The sequence below is a fragment of the Panthera onca genome, chromosome D4 (genome assembly GCF_046562875.1).
Source record: "Panthera onca isolate mPanOnc1 chromosome D4, mPanOnc1 haplotype 2, whole genome shotgun sequence".
Lineage (NCBI taxonomy): Eukaryota > Metazoa > Chordata > Mammalia > Carnivora > Felidae > Panthera > Panthera onca.
In genome coordinates, this window is record NC_138351.1 from 2875784 (window position 1) to 2901359 (window position 25576).

Sequence of the window (25576 nt, forward strand, 5' to 3'; positions counted from 1 at the left end):
CCGGCACAGGCAGTGCGTTCGGGAAACTCTGGGAAAGGAGGCGGGGAGGGAGGGGGCCCTTGGAGGGTTCCCCAGGTCTGCATTCTCCGCCTGATCTGTTCCTTCACGGAACCTTCGGGCTCGGGCGTCCAAGGGGCACAGCACTTGTGGAAAGGCGGGGACGAGAAGAGGGACGGGCGGTCCCGGCCGAGGGCGGCCGTGGCCCCACCGGAGGCCGTGGGGCTGCAGGTGCACCTGGTCCCTGACTCGGTGGGAAGGCCGCGTCAGAGGGCGCGGAGCGCACGTGTGCGGTGTTACAATCGCCAGTGCTGGCTTCACAGGCGCCGGCTCCACGGCTGGACGGCCATAAAGAGTCCGTCCCGTCTGAGCTCGAGCCGCCCGAGTGGCTTCCCAGCGCGAGAGGGTCCCCTGGTGTCCCACCCCGCAGGGACCTCCAGGCGCGTCCCTGCGTGTCCTTTGCCCGCCCGCGCACGCCCAGGGGGGCGGGGCTGCAGCGCTCTGGACCCGCCCCCCGGTGCCCGCCGCGTCCGTTGAGGGGGCGTGCCGGGGAGCGCGCGCGCGTACGTGGGGGCGGGGCTCAACGGCCCTGCCGGCTGGAGGCGGTGCCCTGCCTGGCGGCCTCGTGCCACCGTGACGTCAAGTCGAGGCCAGGGTCGCGCGCTGTTAGTCGCTCAGGCGTAGCTGCGGTCGCCGTGTTAAGGCCTTAGCTGGTGTGCGCGCGTGTCACGTAGCAACCGGCCGCGTGGACGCTCGGCGACCGCCGCCGCGACGGTGAGCTGGCGCGCGAGTGTTTCGGGCGGTGTGCGGGTGTGGACCGTGCGGGGCTGAGACCGGTTCTGGGAGTCGGCGTCGGCAGCGGGGTCCCGGGCGGCTGTACGTCTGGGGTCTTCGCCTCGGCGTCTCGACCCAGTGGTTCTGAGGCGGGTTCTTGGGAGTCGGCGTCGGCAGTGTGGTCCCGGGCGGCTGTACGTCTGGGGTCTTCCTCTGGCATCTCGACCCGGCGGTTCTGAGGCGGGTTCTTGGGCGTGTCGGCGTCGGCACCGGGGTCCTGGGCTGCGGCGGGTCTGAGTTCTGCGCCCCGGCGTCTTGACACAGTGGTTCTGAGTCGGGTTCTTGGGCGTGTCGGCGTCGGCAGCGGGGTCCCGAGCAGCAGCAGCGGGTCTGGGGTCTGCGCCCCGGCGTCTCGACCCGGCGGTTCTGAGGCGGGTTCTTGGGCGTGTCGGCGTCGGCAGCGGGGTCCCGGGCGGCTGTACGTCTGGGGTCTTCCCCTGGCATCTCGACCCGGCGGTTCTGAAGCGGGTTCTTGGGCGTTTCAGCGTCGGCACCGGGGTCCCGGGCTGCGGCGGGTCTGGGTTCTGCGCCCCGGCCTCTCGACCCGGCGGTTCTGAAGCGGGTTCTTGGGCGTGTCGGCCTCGGCAAATTGATCCCGGGCGGCGGGTCTGGGGTCTGCGCCCCGGCGTCTCGACCCGGCGGTTCTGAGGCGGGTTCTTGGGCGTGTCGGCGTCGGCACCTTGGTCCCGAGCAGCAGCGGCGGGTCTGGGGTCTGCGCCCCGGCGTCTCGACCCAGTGGTTCTGAGGCGGGTTCTTGGGCGTGTCGGCGTCGGCAAATTGGTCCCGGGCGGCGGGTCTGGGGTCTTCCCCTGGCATCTCGACCCGGCGGTTCTGAGGCGGGTTCTTGGGCGTGTCGGCGTCGGCAGCGGGTCCCGGGCGGCCGCGCGTCTGGATGTGCGTCCCGGCGGTCGGGCTTCGGGGGCCTGGAGGGTGCGGTGGGCGGGTGGCGAGGGGCCGTCGGGGTTCCCCTCCGAGGGCGCGGGGCCGCCAGGCGAGCGGAGCACAGGTGGGGCCGCGGGAGCTTGTCCGCCGGGAGTGTGGCACGTGTGTTCGCACGTGTGGGGTAGTGCGGTCTCTACCGCCCTGCGGTAGGGCGTTTGTGAGGGAGGGGCCGAGGCCGAGTGTGAGCGTGGGCGGAGAGTCGTGTGTGGACGTTGAGTGCCCAGCTCCTCGGGGAGTTGGCGGTTAGCTGTGGGTACTGTGGGGAACGTGCGACTGTTTCCCCCTGTGACTCGGGGTCCGGTGCGAGTCGCGGCGGATTTGGAAGGATTAGGCGCGCGTGCGTAGGGGCAGGGTGTGGACGGCGCCTGCGTGTGTTAGCTTCGGTGTGTGGCGTGCTGCGTGTTACTCGGCCAGTGTCGCAGGACCACGTGGTTTAGGGTTCAGGTTCTTTTCCTGATTGTCGGCAGCTGTGTATCTATCCGTCACCAGCTGCAGGAATTACCCAAGTTGTTCGCAAGGTGTGAAGGTTTCAGGAGCATTCCAAGGGTATTTCTTTGGGTAGTGGAGCTGTGTGTGTGTGTTGGTGTGTAGAGGGCAAGTCCGTGACTCTTTCATGGCGTCGGGGGTGGGGGCGGGGGTTGACGTGCCCTCGTGATGTGGGCTTGTGCGAAGCGTTGGGGTGTGCTGGAAGTGACCTGTGCCGACTCGGGATGGTGAGTGGTGCGCATCTGTTCCTAGTTCCGTGTTTAGTGTCAGCAGGCGGGTCGCTTGAAGCAGTCAAGCTGCGAATGCTACGTAAAAGCCACAAATGAAGCCTCTCCCTCCTTTCTCCGGGAGCATTTTCCTGGGCATTTACGAGCACACCACCGGTCTGTGTGGGTGGGTGGATGGATGGATGGATGAGCGAAGCAAGCATATTCAGGCATCGTTGGGTGTTGGGGGGGGTGGGGTGACTCTGTGAATTGTGAGTGGAGCTTCCGGAGCTGTGGGCCCTTGTATGTGTGCACCGAGCCTGGTCATTCTGAACCGTTGCGTCACTCCTAATGAGGTTGGCCCACTGGTTAGGGCCAAAGCATCCCTGTAAACATTGGTGATGTGCAGATAGGTTGGGGGTGTCTGTTAGGTGGGTGGAGACTCCTTCAGCACCTGCGGTCCTGGCATCTGGGTCCCAAGTGGGATGACCTGGTGGGCATCGATGGCTGTCGGTGCAGAACCTTCACCAGTGTGTTGTCGGTGTGATGGGGATTCCTGGACGGGAGGGCGGAAGGTCTGCTCTCGCGGGCAACCCCCGCAGGTCAGCCGGGCAGCTACGGGCACTGCTGTCTCCTCTGGGGCATGGCTGCTAGGCAAGGACACCCTCCACGTGGGTTCCAGGTGGTGACGGTCTGTAGAAACATGTGTCTGCGAGAGCAGCTGCCCCAGGTGGTGGGGGATTTGGGCGATCATGCTGGTCAGCCATGTCGCTAGTTCTCAACCAGCTCATCTCAGTGGAAGCCTGAGTCCTCGGTGCTCGGCAGGACCTCTGGGGGCGGGGTGGGGGGAGGGGGTCAGTGAACTGACAAGCCTGGAGTTGGGAGGCTTTGTCCCTGCAGAAGGGCTGGGGGCTGAGACCCGGGGAGACTGGGATGTTCTGCTCTGGGTAGGTATGGCTGTGATGTTCCAGAACCCTGTAGGGTATGCTCTCTTTTCTTTTCGAAGGTTCAGGGTGCTCCTAGTCCTGGGAAGCTTATCTCAGCTTCATGTTTCTCTGATGGGATGACCTGATGCTCTTTCTCTCCGTCCACATGGACCTGCAGACCCACCAGAGGGTTCAGTCAATATGGCCACCAGCTGACCACATACACAGCTGCCTCCTGCCTCCCCCTCCCTTGGACCCACCCAAGCCTTTCTGGGCCTTCCTTATGGGGAGTCTCCCACTGGCCTCTTCTCCCTCATGGTGGATCTCCCTCCAGCAAAAGGTGCCGACGTCACCTTCTTGAATGCCCCAATACCACCTCTCTTAGCACTAGCGGATTCCTAGGGCTCTCACTGCCTCCTTTGTAACCTATCCCCAATAAAGGGACAGTACGGTATGTTAATTGCATTGTTTTTTGTTGGCAAAACGGACCTTTGCCTGTTTTTTGGATTTTAAAACAGTTTATGTTCTAAAAAGAACATGATGTAACACATGCAAGGTAGACGTTCTTGGGTTCCTTTAATTTGTTTTGTTTTTGATATGGGAAGATGTAGACCCTGAGCTTTAGGGGAGAAGAACAGGAGTGTCTCGATATCCCAAACCAGCACTGAAAACGCCCCACTCACGTGGAATGGATGGAAACGTCCGGAATGGCTGAGGCCGATCACAGCTGGTTGTTCTGGGGCCACTGGTGTTTTGGAGTGTACGTTACGGCACGTACCCTGCGTTCCCCCATCTCTCCCTGGGCAGAAGGGATCCTCTGTTCCGCACGGAGCGGCCCCTTTGGCCAGGCCATTAGGAGCTCCCACCCCTTGTACTTCGCAGCAGTTGGTGGGGATAAAGGAGCTGAACGCTCTCATCCACACTGGGCTTTGGGGGCTCAGGAGCCCTGCAGCAACACAGGAGTGGGTCTGAGGACACCCAAAAGGTGGCTGCAGAAAGGAGGCTGCTCTGATGTCTGCTGTAGGAGCTGCGCGTCCAAGGGCTTACAGCCTGCAGGGACTGGGAAAAGCAGAACGGGGTCAGTGGGACTAGGAACAGAGCAGGGAGAGGATGGGAATCAGGACGGGGCTGGAGGCAGGCTTTGACTCCGCTGGGAGGGGAGGAGGGAGCAAGTCAGGGGATGAAGTCCGCCACCCTCATCCCTCCGCCAGACCCTGCTCCTGTGGCTGCTCCTGGTTAGGGACCCTGAGAGAATGTTAGCTTGGAGGTCAGCGGTCCAGCTCCTTCCCGAGGCTCACTCACGCTTTAAACAACAAACGTGTCCATGGTGCACCCTGGTTAGAAATGCAGCGTTTAAGGAAGCTCAAGGCCTCTTCCTTGGGAGCGCCCCAGAAACAAAATTAGAAACAGTAACCGGTTTTTAATAAGTTGTATATCGGTGCTTGTAGCCTCTCCTCCTTCCATGTGCAGAGATCAGAGTTTTTGGTCAAAGTGCTGACTGGACATTGGCTGATGCTGTGCATGTGTGTGTGTGTGTGTGTCCGTGATGCAGCTCTGTGTTTAGTATCTGTTTTCTCCACTGGAAAGTAAGAGCCAGAAGAGGAGTCTTTACCGTGCTTGGTAAATACTTGTTGTAGCTTGGATTCTTCCGAAAACAGACCTGAACACGGAGTTTAGGGAACAGGATGTTTACTAAACAGCACCTGTGAGGGAAGAAGCAGAAAGCAGGATTGGACCCATGGATCTCTCCCCCAGACTCCAGCACAGCCTGTGCTGCCCCCACTGAACTCTCTTTCAGAGCTGTCTGTCCTCAGTTGGAGGAAACCGGCCAGGCCGCCATCAACCCGTGGGACACATGCCTTCCTGGAAAGGGGATGCCCCGTGGTGAGGCCACTGTGTGTAGCTCGGCAGTCCCTGAAGGAGCCGGGAGTCGACACTGCCTCCCGAAGGCACCCTTGCCAGCGGGGGACACCGGGCCTTCCCTGGAAAGAGGGGCAGGTGATACTTGCCGTTGTCACCAACTCCTCCCCATCGCAGTTTCTGTATATAGATTCTGAGTGTGTGGGTGTCTTCAGGTGGTGGAAACTGTGTAAGTGCGCATCGGTGTTGTGAATATTGTGAATGTTTGTACGAGCATGGAGTTTCTGTGTGTGAAGTTGGGGAGTGTGTAGGTTTGCGCTTAGGTCTGGGTGGGGGGGGGGGGGCGTTGGATGGCCCTTGTATGTTGTGCTGAGCATTGTTGGGGGTCCCGAGCTGGTAGATGGTATTAAGAACCAGTCTTGGATTAAGACCTCCTTGAGCCGGTCATACCCACGCGGCCTCAGCAGGGAGCTCCCTCGGCACCTGAGCAACACGGTGGGGAAGTGAAAAGCACAGGGTGGTTTGATCGAACGCACAGTTTCAGCACACCCGCCTCCCTCAAAGGAAGGAGAGTCACAAGATTTACTTCCAGGTCCCTGCAACGGGCGTGCAGTGAGCCAGGGGAAGGGCAGTTGTCCATCTTGGGCCACAGCCAGCAGACGTAGAGTGCAGGGTAGCAAGCACCTAGTACTGCCAGGTGGTTGGGGTGGAGGTTGCTCGCTTCTCACGGGCTCAGCTCTGGAGGGTTACTTTCCAAGGTGCCCTAGGAAAAGCAGAGTGGGAGCTTGGGGTGGGAATTCTAAGCTCAGGCCCTAATCGAAATGTCCAGACTGGGTGTGAGCAGGCTGTCCTGCTGTAGTCACGCGGGCAGCACCTCACGAGGGCGGTTTTCTCATTGTGAGACTGGAGCTCTGTACGCGTGTGTGCCAGTGACGTGAGGGTGTGTGTGCGCTGGGGTTGTGTGAATTCCTGTGAATATTCAGGGTGTTTGCAGTAAGTTTGTGTGGTGTGTTGAGTGTATATAGTACAGGCTGAGTTGTGTGTGTGAATTCAGTGTTTAGTGAGTCATCTTTTTCTTTAAAAACTTACTTAAATTCTGGCTAGTTAACATGCAGTGCAATCTTGGTTTCAGGAGTAGAATTCAGTGATTCATCCCTTATGTCTAACACCCAGGGCTCATCCAAAGTGCCCTCCTTAATACTCATCACCCATTTACCCCACCCCCGTCAACCCTCAGTTTGGTTCTCTGTCTTTAAGAGTCTCTTATGGTTTGCCTCCCTGTGTATTTCCCCCCCTCCCATATGTTCATCTGTTTTGCTTCTTAAAACCACATATGAGTGAAATCATACTAATCTAATATATACGTTTGAGGATTGGGGGTTGCTTATGTATGTGTCTGGGTGCATGTGCACTTGGGACACGAAAGGTCGCGTATGTGTATGTTTCTATTTGTAAGGGGTCCATAGTGTGTTTGAGGAATTTTGAAGGGTTCCTGTGTATTTTGAGAGGTTTAAGGGGTTGGTTCTATATATTCAGTACTTTTTTTTTTCTGGAGGCCTCGGGTTGGGACAGCGGTTGGGGGGACTGTTGTATGTGTGTGTGTTTTGTGTTTGGAAGGAGGCTGGGGAGAAGCAATGTGAACCAGGACAAAGAAGGTTGTGGAATAACTTGTGGGTATATGGGGGTATGAGATAGTTTGGGGTAATTTTAAGGATGTGTAGGGATTGTATATGTGTGATTTGGGGGGGCAAGGAGAGCTGTGTGTATACAGGTGGTGTGGAATGGTGTGTGGGTGGGTGTGGGTGCGTGTGGTTTGGCTGGATGGTGTGGCTGGTTGTGTGCATTTTGAGACTATGGTGAATATGTGTATGTGCGTTTCAGAAGAGGTAGAGTTATGCATTTTAATGCTTCACGTGTTGGTTTTGTGTGTGTTTGCAATATCAGTGTTATACCTGTATTCATGCATCTTGTCAGGGTAAGAATTTAGGGAGTGGAGGGATTTGGGAGATTGGGGTTGTTAGTGTATTGGGGTGTTTTGAGTGGTGTGTGCAGAATTGAGGGGTGTAGACATGGTATTTATAGGTTCTCAAGAGGGAGATGGGTGTACGTTTGTATCAGCGTGGTAAGGTCATTGTTTTTGGGGGGGAGTGACCATTTAGGAGAAGGTAGGAAACCCTGTCTGTGTCTGTCTGAGGGTATTTATGTATTTGAGCTTTGAAGGCATGCCTATGTGGATGTTCACAGCTCTAGGGGACTGTGTGTGGTATATGTGGGATTAGAGGATTGTGTCCAACATTAAGGAGTATGTGAGTTTGGTTTTAATGTATTCAGTTATTGTTGGAGGGTTTGTGTGCATTGCATTGGGGGTTTTATGAGGTTGAGTGGATTTTTTGGGGATACGGGGATGGTTGGAAGTGCATTTTTTTAGTTAAAAATTTTTAAATGTATGTTTGTTTTGAGAGAGACAGAGGCAGAGTGTGAGCGGGAGAGGGACAGAGAGACAGGGAGACACAGAATCTGAGCAGCCTCCAGGCTCTGAGTTGCCAACAAAGAGTCCGACACAGAGCTTGATCCCATGGACTGCAGGATCATGACCTGAGCCGAAGTCGGATGCTTAACTGACTGAGCCACCCAGGTTCCCTGGGAGTGCATTATTTTATTGAAGGCCATAGCTGTAATTTTATTGGGGCTGAGGGTTTATGTATATTTGGGGCATGAGGGTTCTGGGTACACAACCAGGCATCTGATAGGTAGAGGGTTTGTGTGTTTGAGGATGTGTGGAGCTCTGTGGGCCTGTTTGATGGTGGCACAGATGACTGTGACTGGGTGGAGTGTCTGTTGGCCTGGGAGTGGGATATGGGGCTGTGTTGGTGGCTGTAAGTCTCCCCCATGTGTACTGACCCTTGTTTGTTCTGACCTTCTGTGACTTGCCGTCATCCTGTCTCTTCTCTAGGGCAGCCATTCCCCTGGAATTGTCAGAAGTCTCATTTTCACCTGGATTGGAGTGGGAATATCACTTCTGCTGGTGGCTGGATGCAGAATGGGGCTGAGTCCCCCAGGAGTCCTGTCCTCAGTGGGGTGGCTGGTAGGTCAGGACTTGCCCTCCAGGAAGTCAGACATGACCAGTCCTCTCCAGAATGTGCTGGCAGGACTGACCTATTGGATGGACTCTGCTAGGAGTAAAGTAGACCCAGACCGTTCCTGAGAGAGAAACCTGTTTCCTCCCTTGGGTGGCTCCCACTGGAGCAGCCATGGCATAGAACTTCAATAGACTGGCTGTAAAATTATAAACGGTGACCTTTTTAGAATGCAACATGTTTCCCGTTATCCAAAAATTGACAGCCAAAACTCTTGGTGTCCTAAACTGTTGAAGAAAGAGCAGAGCCAAGCTGAGTGCCCAGCTGTGTTTATCAGGCTCCATTGAAAATGCAAATTTGCATCATCACTGCATCACTTGAGTTTCTAGTGTGTGCAAGGCACTGTGTGGAGTACTTTCACATGCATGTATTCCAAATCCATAAAAACCCCACTAGGTGGAAACATTAATTGTTTCACTTTTGCAGGTGATGAAGTTGATGTTCAGAGGTGGGCAATCATGATGAAGCACCTTGTATGTGCCAGAGTATCGGTCATACTTGTTAACCCCTCCCAGCAAACTAAACATAACCCTGATCAATGCATCCGGATGCCAGGCTTTGAAGACACAAAGTAGATCCCAGCAGCGGAATCTCTGTTTTTATCTAGTAGTTTCAGGTCTTAAGTCTTTTTTATCCAGTTGGAGTTGATTTTTGTGATGGAAGTTGAATAAGGGACCAGTTTCACTCTTAAGCATGTTTTCCCATCACCATTTATTAGAGACTACCCTTTCCCCACTTTGTGAGTTCTTGGAATCCTTCTTGATCTTGAAGATCACACTATAGATGGATTTATTTCTGGGCTCTTGGGTCCATTTGCCTGTATGTCTATATGGCAGTACTGTATTATTTTGATTATTGTAGCTTTGTAATATATTTTGAAATCAGGAAATGTGATGCCTCAGGCTTTGCTCTTGTTCAAAGTTGTTTTGGCTCTTCAGGATCTGTGGTTCCCTATAAATTTTTGGATTGTTTTTCTATTTCTGTAAAGATTCCATTGGAATTTTAATACGGATTGCATGAAATCGATGGGGCACTTTAGGCTGTATGGGCATTGAAACAATATTTTTTTGGATTCTATATTTTTTATTTCTGCTCTGATCTTTATTTTTTCTCTTATTCTGCTGGGCTTGGGGTTTCTTTGTTGTTCTGCTTCTAGTTTGTGTAGGTGTGCTGTTAGATACTGTATTTGGGATTTTTCTTGTTTCTTGAGATAGGCCTGAATTGTAGTGTATTTTCCTCTTAGGACTTGAGGCATCACTTTTTTTAACGTTTATTTATTTTTGAGACAGAGAGAGACAGAGTATGAACAGGGGAGGGGCAGAGAGAGAGGGAGACACAGAATCTGAAACAGGCTCCAGGCTCTGAGCTGTCGGCACAGAGCCCAACACGGGGCTCGAACCCACGGACCATGAGATCATGACCTGAGCCGAAGTCGGACGCTTAACCGACCAAGTCACCCAGGCGCCCCGAGGCATCACTTTTTATTGCATCCTCTTTCCCTTCTGATTTTCTTGATTCAAGTCCTCTTTACTTAATTAATGTAGTTAAGGGTGTGTTGAATTTATCTTTTCAAGAATCACCACTTAGTTTTTAAAACTTTTTCTGCTGTTTTTTCTGTTCTTTACTTGATATAGTTCTGTTTTAATTTGTATTATGTCCTTCCTTCTGCCAACTTGAGGATTATGTTTTTCTTTTTTTCCTTAGGTCCTTGAGGTGTAAAGGTAGGCTGTTTATTTGAGGTCCTTTTTATTTTATTTTTTTGATAGAGGCATTTCTGACTATAAACTTCCATCTTAGAACTTACTGCCTTTGCTGCATCCTGTGAGTTTGGGTGTGCTGTGTTTCTTTGAGTTTGTCTTGATACACTTTTTCAGTTCCCTTCTGATTTCCTCTTTAAGCAAATGGTTGTTCAAGAGTGGGCTGTTTAGTTTGTACATTAGTGAATTTGTTTTGTTCGTTTGTTTGTTTTTGCTGCTAGTGATTTCTAGTTTCATTCCCTTGTGGTCAGAAAAGATCCTTTGAATAATTTTGATCTTCTTAATTTAAGATCTGTTTGTGGCTTAACGTATTATTTATCCTGGAAAGCGTTGCTTGTGTACTAGAAATGAATCTTTGCTGCTGTTGGATGGAATATGAGTTCTGTGTATGTCTATAAGGTCCATTTGATCTATAATATTGTTCAAGTCAACTGTTTCTTTACTGATTTTCTGTCTGGATATTCTGTGTTATTATAAGTGAGTTTTTAAAGTCCCCTAACATCATTATAGTGCAATATAATACGTCAGCATTTACTTTATATGTTTAGGTGCTTGGATATCGGGGTACATATGGTTGTTATATCTTCCTGTTAAATGGACTCTTTAATCGTCATATACAGACCTTTTATGGTCTACAGAAAGTTTTTGACTTAAAATCTATTTTGTATAAAACTCCTGGTTGGTTTTTTTTTTTTTTTTTTTGTATAAAAACTCCTAGTTTGTTTTGGTTACTATTTGAGTGGGGTATTGTATCCTTTTCCATCCCTTAACTCTGAGTCTATATAGGTTTGAATATAAATGAATATCTTGTAAGTAGTGTATACATGTCATCCTTGAACTGCATGAATTTGAACTACATGGGTCCATTTTTTCTCCACATTCTTGCCAACACCTGTTTCTTGTGTTGTTGATTTTAGCCATTCTGACAGGTGTGAGGTGATATTGTAATTTTCATTTTCATTTCCCTGATGATGAGTGATGATGAGCATCTTTTCACGTTGGCTATTTGGATTTCTTTGGAGAAATGTCTGTTCATGTTTTGGGCCCATTTTTTAAATATTAAACTTATTTAAATTCAAGTTAGTTAACATACCGTGAAGTATTGGTTTCAGGAGTAGAACCCAGTATGATTTATCACTTACATATGACACCCAGTGCTCATCCCAACAAGTACCCTTCTTAATGCCCATCACCCATTTAGTCCATTGCCCCCCAGCTCCCCTCTGTTAACCTCCAGTTCTCTGCTATGGTTTGCCTCCCTCTGTTGTTCCTTCCCTTCCCCTATGTTGATCTGTTATGTTTCTGAAATTCCACATAGGAGTGAAATCATATGATAATTGTCTTTCTCTGCCTGACATTTACTTACCAAATACACTCTAGTTCCATCAGCGTTGTTGCAGGTGTCAAGATTTCATTCTTTTTCATCGCTGACTAATACTCCATTGTGTGTATGTGTATATGCGCATCTTCCATATCCAGCAGTCAGTGGACATTTGGGCTCTTTCCATAATTTGGCTGTTGTTGATAATGCAGCTATAAACATTGGGGTGCGTGTGCCCCTTTGAATCAGCATTTTTGTGTCCTTTGGATAAATACTTAGCAGTGCAATTGCTGGGTTGTAGGGTAGTTCTGTTTTTAATTTTTTGAGGAGCCTCCATACTGTTTTGCAGTTTGCTTTCCCATCAACAGTGCAAAAGTGTTCTCCTCTTTCTGTATCCTCACCAACATCTGTTGTTTCCTGAGTTAATTTTAGCCGTTCTGACAGGTGTGAGGTGGTATCTTGGGTTATTTGCTTTTTGGGTGTTGAGTTTTATAAATTCTTTATAGGTGTTGGATGCTAATCCTGTATTGGATATGTCATTTGCAAATATCTTCTTTTTTTTTTCATATTTTAACGTTTATTTTTGAGACAGCACAAGCAGGGGAGGGCAGAGAGAGAGGGAGACACAGAATCCAAAGCAGGATCCGGGCTCTGAGCTGTCAGCACAGAGCCTGACATGGGGCTCAAACTCATGGACCGCGAGATCATGACCTGAGCCGAAGTCGGACGCTTAACTGAGTCATCCAGGTGCCTCAAAACCCACAAAATTTGAATAAAGCCATCCCCCAGTGAATTCGGATGTAAAGTTTGCTTTAAATACTTCTTTGGGGAAGACAATACCATGCTGCTACTCAATTAAAAGAAACATTTTTACAGTCTTGACGTCTTTTATTTTTTTTACATTTATCACGCCATGAATTCATAGGGAATGGGTTCCAACAGCTCAGGCTCCTTTCCATTGGCTCTCACAAAGTGTGCTTCTGCGGGTGGGGCAGGCTGGCGCTTCAGTCGAACCCAAGTGCCTTTCTCCTGGGCTTCCTTCTTTTTCTGATCATTTTCCTTCACGCACTTCAGGAAGCTGTCTCGGCTCTTTGAGTGCTTAATGTGCTCGATACGTACATTAATTCTCTTAGCAAGAATCTTGCCCTTAACTTGTTTGTTTACAACAGTGCCAACAGCGTGCTGGGTAACATTGTAGACTCTTCCAGTTTTGCCATGGTAACATTTGTGGGGCATTCCTTTTTGAACAGTGCCCATTCCCTTGATGTCCACAATATCACCTTTCTTGTAGATTCGCGTGTATGTTGCCAAAGGAACACCTCCATGTTTTCTTTTTTTTTTTTTTTTTTTTTTTTCCAACGTTTTTTTATTTATTTTTTTATTTTTTTTGGGACAGAGAGAGACAGAGCATGAACGGGGGAGGGACAGAGAGAGAGGGAGACACAGAATCGGAAACAGGCTCCAGGCTCCGAGCCATCAGCCCAGAGCCCGACGCGGGGCTCGAACTCACGGACCGTGAGATCGTGACCTGGCTGAAGTCGGACGCTTAACCGACTGCGCCACCCAGGCGCCCCCCTCCATGTTTTCTAAAAGGCCTAGAGAACATATATGGAGTACCTCTCCTCTTTCCCTTTGTGTTGGTCATTTTGGCGAATTACTGGAAGATGGCGGTTCTGGCCGAAAGGCAAATATCTTCTATTCTAAAGGTTGTCTTTTAGTTTTGTTGGTTTTTTTCCTTCACTGTGCTGAAGATTTTCATTTTGATATAGTTCCAGTAGTTTACTTTTGCTTTTATTTCCCTTTCCTCAAGAGGTATATCTAGAAAGAAGCTGCTATGGCCTATGTCAAAGAAAATACTGCCTATATTCTCTTCTAGGATTTTTAAGGTTTCAGGTCTCACATTTAGGTCTTTAATCCATTTTGAAATCATTTTTATGTATGGTGTAAGAAGATGGTCCAGTTACGTTCTTTTGCATGTTGAGCCCAGTTTTCCCAACACTGTTTGTTGAAGAGACTGTGTTTTCCTATTGGATGTTCCTTCTTGCTTTGTCAAAGATTAATCGACCGTATAGTTGTGGGTTTATCTCTGGGTTTATGTGTCTCTTTTTATGCCAGTACCATACTGTTTTGATTACTGTAGCTTTTTGATAGAACTTAAAGTCCAGATTGGCAATGCCCTCCAGCTTTGCTTTTATTTTTCAAGATTGGTTTGACTGTTCAGGGTCTTTTGTGGTTCGATACAAATTTTAGGACTGTTTGTTCTAGTCCCGTAAAAAATGCTATTAGTATTTTGATAGGGACTGCATTAAACGTATAGATTGCTTTGAGTAGTATGGACATTTTCACAGTATTTGCAGATGACATGATGCTGCATACAGAAAATCCTAAAGACTCCACTGAAAAACTGCTACAGCTGATAAATGAATTCAGTAAATTTTCAGGATACAAAATAAACGTGCAAAAATCTGTTGCATGTCTATACACCAACTGTGGGAGTTGCAGGAGAGAAGCATCAAAGGAAAAGACTTCAAAAGGCAAGGGCTGGAGAAGGTGCAAGGCCTTAGGACATGTTTACACAGCTGACCACGGCTGCGACTAGTAAGGAACGCCTAAAGCCATTAACATTGTCAGGGCCAGACCCTCCTTCACACCTGACACTTCCTAGTGTTATAGAAACCAACTAACTCGAAATTCAACCTTGAAAAACTAAACCATTAGATTGATTAACACACTTGCTTAGCTGACTTTATGCACATAGTCTTTATCGATTATCCTAATGAAAAGAAGCTTCATTGTGGAGTCAGGGCCTCATTCTGACTTGAGTATGAGGACCTTCACTTAACTGCACTTTGTTTGCAGACTCATCTTTTGTGACTCCGGCCATACTCCTTGCAACGACCAACAAGGAAGCATCAGAAAGAGAAATTAAGAAAACAGTCCCATTTACAGTTGTAGCCAAACTAGTAAGATACCTAGGAGTAAATCTTACCAAAGAGGTGAAAGACCTGTACTTTCACCTGTACTGTGAAAACTATAAAACACTGATGAAATAAATTGAAGATGACACAAAAAATGCAAAGACATTCTGTGCTCATGGATTGGAAGAAAAATATTGTTAAAATGCACTGATTTTTTAGGGACTCTTGGGTGGCTTAGTCGATTGGGCATCTGACTTCGGCTCAGGTCATGATCTCGCAGCTCATGAGTTCGAACCCTGCATTGGGCTCTGAGCTGGCGGTTTGGAGCCTGGAGCCTTCTTCGAATTCTGTGACTCCTCTCTCTGCCCCTACCCCACTCGTCTGTCTCTCTTTCTTTCTCTCTCTCTCTCCTTCAGATTCTGTGACTCCGTCTCTCTCTGCCCCTGTCCCTCTCGTTCTCTCTTTCTCTCTCTTAAAAATAAATAAGCATTAAAATTTTTTTTAATGTCTTGACTAATTTTTTTACAGAAATACTTATTTTTACTTCCTCTGTGTTTTCCTGACTCCATACTGTCATTTTTGTTGTTTGCTTTCTACTCAGAGTTCCCTTTAATATTTCTTGAAGGGCTGGTTTAGTGGTCATGAACTCCTTTAGTTTTTGTTTGGCTGGGAAACTCTATCTTTCCTTCTGTTCTGAATGATAGCTTTACTAGATAGAGTATTCTAGGCTACAATTTTTTCCCATTCACACGTTGAGTATATCTTGTGACTCCCTTCTTGCTTGGAAAGTTTCTGTTGAAAAATCCCCTAATAGCCTTATGAGGGTTCTCTTGTTTGTTACTGTCTACTTTTGTCTTGCTGTTTTTAAAATATCTCTTTTTATCACTGTATTTTGACAATTATCTATCTTGGAGCGAATCTGCTTCTGTTGATTTTGTTGGGGGTTCCCTGTGCCTCCTGCATCTGGATATGTTTCCTTTCCCAGATTAGGGAAGTTTTCAGCTTTATTTCTTCAAATACATCTTCTGTCCCCTTACTTTCTTCTAGGATGCCTATAATGTGAATATTACTATGCTTGATGGAGTCACTGAGTTCCCTGAGTGCCTTCTTGTTTTGCATAATTCTTTTTTTCTCCCTTTTGTTCAGTTTGATTACTTTTTGTTACTCTGTCTTCTAGGTCATTATGTTCCCCTGCTTCTTCCAGCCTGCCATTCATTCTATTAAGTGTGTTTCTCATTTGTTTATTGAACAATTTATCTCTATGGTACTCCTTATCTCTGTGTTAAGGGTCTCACTCATGTCTTCCACTCTTTTCTCAAGCCCAGTAAGTATCCTTATGATCACTGCTTTAAATACTCCCATCAGGCATGTTACTTATATTTGTGTTGCTTAGGTCTTCAGCTGAGGCCTTGTCCTGTTGCTTCATTTGGGATAAATTCCTCTGTGTCCTCATTTTGCTTATGTCTCTGTGCCTGTTTCTGTTTGTTAGGCAAGTCAGCTGAGTCTCCTGTGCTTGAGGGTAATGGCCTTATGAAGAAGAGGTGCTGTAGTGCCCTGCAGTATAGTGTCACCTGTTCCCCAAGACCTGGTGCTTCCGGGAGTGGCTCTAAGGTATGCTGTTTGCGCTATGCTATTGAGTACGGGCTGCTTTATTCTTTGGGCCAGTTACTTGCAGAGCTCTCTTTGCCTGCTGTGGGCAGTGTTTGGTTCCTGGCTTGAATGTGGTGAGTTTTAACTGGGTGCTCCCTGGTCTGCTTGTGGAATGAGACCTGTTGCCACTGCCATGGGAACAAGACTCTGCAAACCTCCTGATTGGGAGATACATGTGAGCAGGGGTTTGGGCAGGTCTCCATGAGGAGGGGCCTGCCAAGCTGGGAATGAGGCTGTTGACTGGGAAGAGTGGTTCTATCAGAGGGTGTGGGGGTGGGACTTGGTGTAAACAAGTTAGGTTGTGAGTGCTGATACTGCACTGGTTCCTACAGTTTGCCCTGTGCTTTTGCTAAGGGGTAGAGGAGGGAAATGGCTCTGGCCAGTTCCTTTGTTCCCAGAATGTTCCATGAATGCTGCCTCTCTGAGATGTGCTCTAAAAGGAGCACATAACCTCCCCACTGTGTGCCCCAGGCACTCTTCAGATTCCTATTTTTTTTTCTTTTTCTCTTTTATTTATTTAAATTCAAGTATTGGCATACAATGTAGGCTTGGTGTCAGGAATAGAATCCAGTGATTCCTCACTTAGGTATGACACCCAGTGATCATCACAAACAAGTGCCTTCCTTAATACCCATCGCCCATTTAGCTCATCCTCCACCTCCCCTTCAACAACCCTCAGTCTGTTCTCTGTACTTAGAGTCTCTTATGGTTTGTCTCCCCGCCCCCCCCACCGCCCCGTTTTTATCTTATTTTTCCTTCCCTTCCCTTATGTTCATCTGTTGTGTTTCTTAAAGTCCACCTAGGAGTGAAATCATAGATATTTGTCTTTCTCTGCCTGACTTATTTTGCTTAGCATAATACACTCTAGTTCCATCCACATTATTGGAAATGGAAGGCTTCATTCTCTTTGATTGCCAAGTAGTATTCCATTGTGTGTATATATGTATGTATGTGTATGTATATGTATGTAGGTATGTATGTATACATACATACACACCACATCTTCCTTATCCATTCGTCAGTTGATAGACATTGGGGCTCTTCCCATAATTTGGCTATTGTTGATAGTGCTGTTATAAACATTGGGGGTGCATGTGCCCCTTTGAATCAGCATTTTTGTACCCTTTGGGTAAATACTTAATACTGCAATTTCTGGATTGTAGGATAGTTCTATTTTTAATTTTTTGAGAAACCTCCATACTGTTTTCCAGAGTGGCTGCACCGGTTTGCATTCTTACCAACAGGGAAAAGTGTTCCCCTTTTTCTGTGTCCTCACCAATATCGGTGGTTTCCTGAGTTGTTAATTTTAGCCATCTGACAGGTGTGTGGTGGTATCTCATTGTGGTTTTGATTTGTATTTCCCCAATTATGAGTGATGTTGAGCATGTTTTCATGTGTCTGTTAGCAATCTGGATGTCTTCTTTGGAAAAGTGTTCGTGTCTTCTGCCCATTTCTTCACTGCATTATTTGTTTTTTGGGTGTTGAGTTCTTTATAAATTCTTTCTAAATTTTGAAAACTAACCCTTTATCTGAGATGTGATTTGCGTATATCTTCTCCCATTCCATAGCTGCCTTTTAGTTTTGTTGATTGTTTGCTGTGCAGAAGCCTTTTATCTTGATGAGGTCCCAATTGTTCATTTTTGCTTTTGCTTCCCTTGCCTCTGGAGACATGTCTAGTAAGAATTTCCTGCGGGCATAATCGAAGAGGATGCTGTCTATTTTCTCCTATAGGATTTTGATTGTTTCCGGTCTCACATTTAGGTTTTTCATCCATTTTGAATTTATCTTTGTGTATAGTGTAAGAAAGTGCTCCAGTTTCAGTTGTCTGTGTGTTGCTGTCCCGTTTTCCCAGCACCATTTGTTGAAGAGACTGTCTTTTTCCCATTGGATCTTCTTTCTTGCTTTGTTGAGGATTAGTTGGCCATATGTCTGTGGGTCCATTTCTGGGTTTTCTGTTCTGTTCCATTGATCTATGTGTTTGTTTTTGTGTCCATACCATACTGTCTTGATGATTATAGATTTGTAATACAGCTAGAAGTCTGGAATTGTGATGCCTCCAGCTTTGGTTTTCATTTTCAACATAACTTTGGCTATTTGGGGTCTTTTCTGGTTCCATACAAGTTTTAGGACTGTTCTAGCTCTGTGAAGAATGCTGGTGGTATTTTGATAGGGGTTGTGCTGAATGTGTAGATTGCTTTGGATAGTATCGACATTTTAACAGTATTTGCTCTTCCATTCCATGAGTATGGAATGTTTTTCCATTTCTTTGTGTCTTCAGTTTCTTTCATAAGCTTACTATAGTTTTCAGTATACAGACCTTTTACCTCTTTGATTAGGTTTACTCCTAGGTATCTTACGGGTTTTGGTGCAATTGTAGATGGGATTGATTCCTCATTTTCTCTTTCTATTGCTTCATTGTTGATGTATAGAAATACAACTGCTTTCTGTATGTTGATATTATATTTTGTGACTTTGCCGAATTCACATATCATTTCTACCAGTTTTTTGGTGGAATCTTTTGGGTTTTCCATAGTGTCACGTCATCTGAGAAGAGCGAGAGTTTGACTTACTCCTTGCCAGTTTGGATGACTTTTATTTATTTTTGTTTGATTGCTGAGACTAGGACTTTCAGTATGATACTGACAAGAGTGGTGGGAGTGGCCATCCCTGTTGTGTTCCTGATTTTAGGGGGAAGGCTCTCAGTTTTTCCGCATTGAGGATGATATTAGCTGTGGGCCTTTCATATGTGGCTTTTATGATCTTAAGGCATGTTCTTTCTATCCCTACATTCTTGAGGCTTTTTATCAAGAAAGGATGATGGGGGTGCCTGGGTGGCTCAGTCTGTTAAGCGTCTGACTTTGGCTCAGGTCATGATATCACAGTTCATGAGTTCGAGCCCCGCGTTGGGCTCTGTGCTGACAGCACAGAGCTTAGAGCCTACTTCAGATTCTGTGTCTCCCTCTCTCTCTACCCCTCCCTCATTCACACTCTGTCTCTCACTCTCTCTAAGATAAATAAACATTAAAAAAATAAAAATAAATAAAAAATTTTTAAAAAGATGATGATAAAGAGGTCGGAAGAAATTTATTTTTTTAATTTACATCCACGTCAGTTAGCATATAGTGCAACAATGATTTCAGGAGTAGATTCCCTAATGCCCCTAATGCATTTATCCCATCCCCTCCCACACCCCCTCCAGTAACTGTTCTCCATATTTAAGAGTCTCTTATGTTTTTGTCCCCCTCCCTGTTTTTATATTATTTTTGCTGCCCTTCCCTTATGTTCATCTGTTTTGTATCTTAAAGTCCTCATATGAGTGAAGTCATATGATATTTGTCTTTCTTTGAGTCATTTTGCTTAGCATAATACCGTCTGGCTCTGTCCACATAGTTGCGAATGGCAAGATTTCATTCTTTTTGATTGCTGAATGATACTCCATTATATATATATATACCAAATCTTCTTTATCCATTCATCCATTGTTGGACATTGGGCTCTTTCCATACTTTGGCTTTTGTTGATAGTGCTGCTATGAACATGGGGGTGCAGGTGCCCCTTCAAAACAGCATACCTGTACCTGTTGGATAAATACCAAGTAGTGCAATTGCTTGGTCGTAGGCAGTTCTATTTTTAATTTTTTGAGGAACCTCCATACTGTTTTCCAGAGTGGGTACACCAGTTTGCATTCCCACCAGCAGTGGAAAAGAGATCCTCTTTCTTTGCATCCTTGTCAACATCTGTTGTTGCTTGAGTTGTTAATGTTAGCCATTCTGACAGGTGTGAGAGGTGGTGTCTCATTGTGGTTTTGATTTGTATTTCCCTGATGATGAGTGATGCTGAGCATTTTTTCATGTATCAGTTGGCCATCTGGATGTCTTCTTTGGAGAAGTGTGTGTTCATGTCTTCTGCCCATTTCTTCACTGGATTATTTGTTTTTTGGGTGTTGAGTTTGATAAGTTCTTTATAGATTTTGGATACTAACCCTTTATCTGATATGTCGTTTGCAAATATCTTCTCCCATTCCGTTGGTTGCCTTTTAGTTTTGCTGATCATTTCCTTTGCTGTGCAGAAGCTTTTTATTTTGATGAGGTCCCAGTAGTTCATTTTTGCTTTTGTTTCCCTCGCCTCCAGAGACGTGTTGAGTAAGAAGTTGCTGCGGCCAAGGTCAAAGAGATTTTTGACTGCTTTCTCCTCAAGGATTTTGATGGCTTCCTGTCTTACATTTAGGTCTTCCATCCATTTTGAGTTTATTTTTGTGTATAGTGTAAGAAAGACGTCCAGGTTCATTTTTCTGCATGTCACTGTCCAGTTTTCTCAGCACCACTTGCTGAAGAGACTGTCTTTATTCCATGGATATTCTTTCCTGCTTTGTCAAAGATTGGTTGGCCATATGTTTGTGGGTCCATTTCTGGGTTCTGTCTTCTGTTCCATTGATCTGAGTGTCTGTTCTTGTGCCAGTACCATACTGCCTTGGTGATTACAGCTTTGTAATACAGCATGAAGTCCGTTTATCGTCATTGTCTTGAACTCTCTGTTGGGTAAGTCACTTATCTCCCATTTCATTAAGTCAGTTTCTAGAGATTTATCTCATTCCTTTGTTTGGAACATATTCCCATTTCTTCACTTGACTGTCAGTGTGTGTTTTGCTTCACAGTCTTGAGTGATTGGCCTTGTGCAGGAGAAGCTCATCAGTCATCCTGGCCTGAGCTCCTCTGGTCTCTTAAACCTTTGTGATTGTTCCAGTTCCTGTCTTTGTTCTTGGTGGCTCCCTATGGTTGAGGGTATGCCAAGAGTCTTCAATTTCCCAAAGGCATGGGAAATGGCCACTTGCCTGTTCAGGTTCCCAGTAAACTATTAGTTGCCTAGAGAGTTTTGAGGCAACATGTACTCAGGCACTCGTGAAAGCAGGCTCCTTCTTGTTTGCTCCCTTTGTCCAGTCAGTCAACCAGTTATTGCTAAGATTCTCACTCATGGCTCAGAGGTAGGACTTGAGTGACCCTTCTCAGGGCCACTGATAAAAGATTACACTGCAGAAAAATTCTCTGGTCCCAATTCTGCAATCATTTTCGAACACTTCGAAATCTAGAGTCCAGAGTCTAGATGGCATCAAATGAGCCCAAATGTAACTTGGGAAGACTGGTCCTAGGAGGGAGTAAGAGCATTCCTTTAGACCCTGATCTCTGGCCGTTCCTGCATTAACTTCTGAGACAAACCCATCTCTGGACACGGATCACAGGCCTCAGAAGAGGGGTGGCCTTCCACACAAGCAAGGACGTTAGCAGAGTGGGGGATATCATGCTTGTGTCTCTTGGAGTCTGCAGCCCGTGCACTTGGGGGTGTGCCGTGCGAGGTTTCATCGTTCTGCTGTGGCTGAGAAATAGCACGAAGGTGGCAACTGGCCACGAAGAGGTTGTGGAGGTTGCAGCTTCTCCCAAGAATACTACAAAATCTGGTCAAGAAGTTGAGTCTTTTTCAAAAAATCAGTTGAAATTCTTCGCTGTTTTGAAAAGGAGGGAGGGGAGGGCAAATCGTTCCCAGCCCAGCTGTGTGACTGCATCTGTCCAGCAGGATCAAAGGCAGAGCACAAGCCTCTAAGGAGACGTCCGTGCATCCCACGTACTGAGCAGCCCGTGTATCAGCAGCTACACTAAGGAACCTAACCCGGCACAGGCAGTGCGTTCGGGAAACTCTGGGAAAGGAGGCGGGGAGGGAGGGGGCCCTTGGAGGGTTCCCCAGGTCTGCATTCTCCGCCTGATCTGTTCCTTCACGGAACCTTCGGGCTCGGGCGTCCAAGGGGCACAGCACTTGTGGAAAGGCGGGGACGAGAAGAGGGACGGGCGGTCCCGGCCGAGGGCGGCCGTGGCCCCACCGGAGGCCGTGGGGCTGCAGGTGCACCTGGTCCCTGACTCGGTGGGAAGGCCGCGTCAGAGGGCGCGGAGCGCACGTGTGCGGTGTTACAATCGCCAGTGCTGGCTTCACAGGCGCCGGCTCCACGGCTGGACGGCCATAAAGAGTCCGTCCCGTCTGAGCTCGAGCCGCCCGAGTGGCTTCCCAGCGCGAGAGGGTCCCTTGGTCCTCTCCTGCAGAGATCTCCAGGTTGCTTCCAGCATATCCCCCGTCAACCTGCAGGCACACGCCCAGGGGGGCGGGGCTGCAGTCCTGCTGGTTGTAGGTGTGGGCGGGGCCCAACGGCCCTCCCTGCTGTGGGCGGTGCCGTGGGAGGTGGCCTTGTGCTACATGTAGTGACTTAAACTCTAGGTTAAAGTTTCGCGGGGTGTTAGTTGCTCAGGTGAGGCCGTGGTCATCAGTGTTAACACCGTTGTTTGTGTTCGTGCGACTTGTGTGGTAGCCGGAAGTAAGTACGCTCGGCGACTACCGCCGCGATGGTGAGCTGATGTGCGAGTTTATCTGGGCGGTTTGCGGTGTGCGGGTGTGGACCGTGCGGGGCTGCGGCCGGTTCTTGGGAGTCAGTGGCGGCAGGGTCCGGCGGCCGTGGGTCTGGGGTCAGGTGTGTGGAATGGGCGGGTGGCGAGGAGACGTCGTGGTTGGCGTCTGAGGGTGCAGCTCCGCGAGGGAAGTGGAGCGCAGGTGGCACTGATGCGGGAGCGAAGGAAAAACCAACATCAGTAGGTAAGATTCCGTTGAGTAGGTGGAATTTACAAGGAAGAGTATTGTTTTCTGTTTAATCGTAAATTATTTGCACATCCATGGTATCATGGAAGTGAAATACGTGTGTGTATATATTCATGAAATACGTGTGTGTATATACGTGTGAAGTGAAATACGTGTGTGTATTTGGGTCCGGTGCAGCTGGTTTGGATTCTGAAGTCATTGCCAGCACACGCTGCTGCCTGTTCCTTTGGGATTTAAGGTGGTTTATGCTTGTGTTCTGTGGGAGTGAGGAGACTGTGTGGGTGAGTTTGTAGTGCAGAGTGTATGTATATGTGTTCGTGGGTTGTTGAGATTCAGTGTTTATTTGAGGATAAGTTTTGTGTTTGGTTGGAGATTGGGACGTTGTCGGTGGTTGTATCTGGAAATGTGGTGTATGTGTGTTTGTGGGTCTCCTACAGATTGTAGGATTTCATGGGCAGTGGTGGCTTTGTACCTGTCATATTAAAGAGTCTCTTGGAAATATGTTTACATGGATTCTTAGTTGAGGTTTGTCTTTTTATAGAGTTGATGGGAATGTGACTAGTATATCCGCATCTGTGTGTTGGTGATGTCTATGTGGATGTTTGGGGTTAAGTGGGAGACACGAGTGTGTTTCTTCAGGGGGGGGTTAAGTTTATTTAGCGGGTTTGAGTTGTAATTCAGATGTAGTCCAGGTGTTTGGGTTATGTGTTTGTAATTTAGGACTTTGGGATTGTTTGTGTATGTATGTTATTCCCCTGAATGTTGGCAGTTTGTAGTGTCAGGTTTGGAAGGGTTAGCTGCTTGTGCCTACTGGCAATATTGGGGAGAGTGTGTTTATTACTTTTGGTGTAGGGTCTCTGCATATTTTCTATGAAAATAAGTAAAGAGCTCTCAGGCACTACCAGTCACTCCCATATGTAGACCCAGTAGGAAAAAGCATACCTGACTACTCCAGCAGTAGAAGATTTTCTCCTTGCCCAACAACAGCCCAGCCAATGGAAAACTGCCACCACATCAAACTCTTGACCTTCTCCAACGAACTTTGATTCAAAACCACTCCTCCCAACTTACTCCTTTTATAAAAACAAGCATCTCTTTTTGTTCTCTAGGCTTGCCTATGGTTTGCCATAGTTTGCGTGTTCCAAATTGCATTTCCTCTGCTATTCCTGAATAAAGTAATTTTGCTGGTAAAATGGCTGGCTATTTTTAAGGTTGACATTTTGAAAAGTGGATGGGTCCTTTGTGCGCTCAGGACATGCTGTATTGTTACATGTGTTTCTTTTGTGATTTCCAGGAGTTGTGAGCACATATCTGGGGGGTGAGGACAGTATGTGACTATTTCATAGGTACAACTGGCGGTGTGTCAGATATGTGCAGATGAATGGATTGTATGCTGTGGGCTTAATCTGTATTCTGGAAGATGGTGGAGTTATTGAGTATATGAGAGTCTGATTATGTGTATGTGGGTTATGTGAAGCTTTATGTGTATTGGGAGGTATAAGGTGGTTTGTTTTCACATTTGTAGTGTGCTGGGTAATTTGGGATATATTTGGGGCTTGTGAGAAATGTGTGTTGTCTTTGTATTCAAGGAGCATGGCAGATTGGATGAATATTTTTTATGGTGAGTGTTTGCATTTTTCACTAGGGGCTTATTAGTATGTATCTGGGAATATTTTTGTATTGACAGAGTAATGGAGTTATGTGTTTATACAGGGGAGTTGGAGAATTGTATTTGTATGTACTGAGGGTGCATAATATGGCTTTGTGAGTACTTAGGAATGTGGCAATTTGAGATCTTTCATTGGGGACTTCAAAGGGTTTTATGTGTATTTATATATGATGTGCCAGAGGTGTTTCCTTGTTGTAGGAGTGTATACTAGTTTGTATGTACATTTACCAGCACACATGTGAATTTTGTAAGTTTATTCATAGGGTTTGGGGTTGTCTGGAATAGTCAAAGTTACCTCCTTTGGAGAATGCTAGGGTTTTTGTACATTTTGGGGATTGTTTGGGAAGTGTGGTGGTAATGTTGTATTCTGGAAATGTGAAGATGATGCATAGCGTTTTGGGTGATGTCTGTATTTAGAGATTTGGAGTGTGTGTGGGTGTGTGTTTTGTGTTCATGTGTGGAAGTTTGAATGTAGAGTGCAATGATTGTTGGTGTTTTGTGTGTATCTGTGAGGGTTCTATGTATATTTATATTCATGGCTAGTTTGTGAGTATGTGTGTTCATGGGTTCAGGGATTCGCTTGTGTCACTTCTGGAATGTAATGGTTGCAGAATTTGGCTAGTTGGCTTATATGCATGGTTTCAGCATTTATGGGGTAGTCTTCTATGGATTTGGTAAATTAGGGGTTTTTTTGTGGCTGTGTGTGTATTTGGGTTCATGGTAGCTTATGGGGTGTGTATTCTACAAGATGTGGGAGGTTCAGTGTATATATTTTGAAACAGTCTGAGTAGGTTGTGTTTGTGTTCTGGAATGGTAGAGTATGTGCATTTTAGAGCTGTGATATTATGGGAATATTTTGGGGTGGTTCATGAAACAACTGAGTACTTGGTAGTTTTTGAGAGCCTATGTGTCTTTTCAGGGTATTCACTGTAAACTTTTGGGTAGTGTGTTCATTGTTCATGTTTGTATTTGGGCACCAGTTGTGTGTGTGTATATACTTGTAGGTGTGGCATGTGAGTATTTGAGGTGAATCAGGTTTTGTCTGTAAAAATCTGGTTAGTAAGAGGTGGTTTGTAGTATATTCAGGGTGCAGGTAGAAATTGTATGTATGTATTTAGGTATATGAAAGGTTGTATATTTTGGAGATATGCAACATTCTTATTTTGTATATTTGGGTAAAAGTTTAGGGTATTACTTGGGATACAAGTGAATTATGTGCACATGTTTTTGCGAATGAGGA

At 46.9% G+C, this 25576-nt stretch overlaps 1 protein-coding gene and 2 long non-coding RNA genes across 3 annotated transcripts; 2 read left to right on the top strand and 1 right to left on the bottom strand.

The window, feature by feature from the left end:
• Nucleotides 1-424: 424 nt before the first annotated feature.
• Nucleotides 425-16421, top strand: LOC145713005 (uncharacterized). The gene is made up of 3 exons (XR_014135918.1): nt 425-771; nt 8205-8336; nt 15874-16421. It is a non-coding gene; the product is annotated as an uncharacterized LOC145713005 (long non-coding RNA).
• On the top strand, nt 880-3851 carry LOC145713004 (uncharacterized). The gene is made up of 2 exons (XR_014135917.1): nt 880-965; nt 3472-3851. It is a non-coding gene; the product is annotated as an uncharacterized LOC145713004 (long non-coding RNA).
• LOC132677513 (large ribosomal subunit protein eL21-like) lies at nt 12322-13131 on the bottom strand. Its single transcript, XM_081790857.1, has 2 exons — nt 13048-13131; nt 12322-12791 (listed from the first exon to the last, which is right to left on the bottom strand). Exons 1-2 carry the CDS (start codon nt 13109-13111, stop codon nt 12373-12375), a joined length of 483 nt encoding a protein of 160 aa, XP_081646983.1. The 5' UTR covers nt 13112-13131; the 3' UTR covers nt 12322-12372.
• Nucleotides 16422-25576: the final 9155 nt, after the last annotated feature.

Bases quoted from the DNA above. Each gene is read 5' to 3' on its own strand.
- LOC132677513 (XM_081790857.1), bottom strand. From the start codon at position 13,111: ATGACCAACACAAAGGGAAAGAGGAGAGGTACTCCATATATGTTCTCT. The intron at 12,792-13,047 runs ATGGAGGGGGGC...AAAAAAGAAAAC, and splicing joins CTCTAGGCCTTTTAGAAAAC to ATGGAGGTGTTCCTTTGGCA.